Here is a 2,134-nt window from a genome sequence, read left to right on the forward strand (position 1 = left end):
GGAGTCCTTGGACAAGGTCAAGTTGATCCAAGATAGACTTCTCATGGCTCAGAGCAGGCAAAAGAGTTACGCAGATAGGAAGGTTTGTGATTTGGAGTTTATGGTTGGAAAGAGGGTTTTACTTAAGGTTTCACCCATGAAGGGTGTGATGAGATTTGGAAAGAAGGGCAAGTTGAGTCCAAGGTACATTGGTCCTTTCGAGGTTGTGGAGCGTATTGGTGAGGTGGCATATCAGTTGGCTTTGCCACCTGGGTTGTCAGGTGTCCATCCTGTATTTCATATTTCAATGCTTAAGAAGTATCATCAGGGTGGTGATCATGTGATTCAATGGGATTCACTGTTACTTGATCAGAATTTGACTTTTGAGGAAGAGCCGATCACCATTTTGGATTGGCAAATTCGGAAGCTAAGGTCCAAAGAGATTGCTTCAGTAAAGGTTCGGTGGAAGCATCGTCCAGTGGAGGAGGCTACATGGGAGACAGAGGCAGACATGAGGAGTAAATATCCTCATCTTTTTGAGCGTCCAGGTTAGCTCTTTTCTTTTCCGTTCGAGGACGAACATTTGTTTAAGTGGTAGGTGATGTAACGACCCGCTAGGTCGTTTTGAGAACTAGGACTACTTTGACTCCTTTTGAAAATTTAAAGGGGTATTTTTAAACTATTCAAAGACTAAGAATATTTAGTTGATAAAAATTTTAGTGAAGAATTTAAATAAGTAATATAGATAATAGATTAGTGGGGTTTCACGGTTAATAAACTCTTGTTTAGAAAATAAAAAAAAGGTGGAGGCAGAAACTTACCGTAAGTGACGAACGAGAGGAGAAACAATAGCTTCTGCTAACGAAAACAAGGAACTTCTCATCCCTTTTCAATTTTACCAAGGTATGTTGTTAGAGTAATTTGGTTTGTTGTTATTATTATATTATTACATGGATAATTAATATCAAAGTGGGAAGAACAATTGGTATCCATTATAATTAAAAGGAAAAAATGGCAGATCCTTCTAAAAATTTCCTACCGGCTTTCTGATGGTGTACATTGATTTAAGGGCTGATTTTTATCTTATTTTATCATTTTATTTCTTGTTATTATTATTCTAATTGATGAAAAAAAAAAAAAAAAAAAAGGGATTTGGAATTGAAAAGTTTGGATGGCAGCACGTATGGAGTTTTGAGCCATTATATTGGCAGGAGACCAAAGTGATTGTCAATCATGAGCCAATCATTGGCATGCCAATCATGGACAATCATTGGAAATAATGTGTTAATGATTGGCCTTGGCATAAAATTCTTTAACATTGGCATGTTAAAAAAATAAATGACCTGCAGATGGTCATGTTGCAGTGCTTCTGTTTGTCTGCGGTCGTTGTTACATGACCTGCTTAAGCTAATTATCAAATTTAGATTTAAATTTAATATATTGAGATTGGTAATTAATTATTAGGTGTTATTTTATATGATCTAACATTGAAGTTTAGTCCATTTGAAGAGGTTAAAGTTAAGTTCTTGGCTTGAAATTTAGCAAGTATGAAAAAATTTGGCATACCAATATATATCAAGATTTGGAGTTTGGTTGAAAATATGAGTGAGTTTTAGCGTCTATGATAGACATATAATAATTTGAATGTCTACAAAAATTGCTTACTTATGAATATTGCATCATTGGTAGATCGTGAACATTCCAAAACTTAACGAAAAGGGAAGGAACTATCTTGAGGATTCGTGACACGAGCTCGACACTTGAGGTATGTTAAGACTTTTAGACTTGTTGAAGGACGTTTTCCTAATTAAAGATTAAAAATGAAAATAGACCAAGGGGTAAGGGCGAAAGATGGGGGTCTCGTATCAATGGTGTGACGGGCATTGGTACGAGTACCAGTGTTATAAAAAGGAAAATTTCTATTATAGAATGTGGATTTTAAAATTTGAGAATGCCAAAGCATATGGGCATTAGCTGATATATTATTGACTTGAATTCCTTGTGTGATTGTGTTTTATTTATTTCACCCGTATAGTTGTGATAATTGAGGTGGTTATGCATTATGTTCATATTGATTGATTGAGATGCATCATCATCCCCTCTATTGAAATAATATTGTGCACATGCATAGACATGAGACTGAGTATAAGTTGGG

At 35.4% G+C, this 2,134-nt stretch overlaps 1 protein-coding gene across 1 annotated transcript in view; it reads left to right on the forward strand.

The window, feature by feature from the left end:
* Window positions 1–148: 148 nt before the first annotated feature.
* The window catches only part of LOC114075309, a 3,559-nt gene continuing 1,573 nt past the window's right edge, over window positions 149–2,134 (forward strand). The window contains exon 1 of the mRNA XM_027913794.1: window positions 149–527. Coding sequence (XP_027769595.1) covers window positions 149–527 — 379 coding nt within the window. The remainder of the gene's footprint in view (window positions 528–2,134) is intronic.

This window comes from Solanum pennellii, chromosome 12 (genome assembly GCF_001406875.1).
Source record: "Solanum pennellii chromosome 12, SPENNV200".
NCBI classification, from domain to species: domain Eukaryota; kingdom Viridiplantae; phylum Streptophyta; class Magnoliopsida; order Solanales; family Solanaceae; genus Solanum; species Solanum pennellii.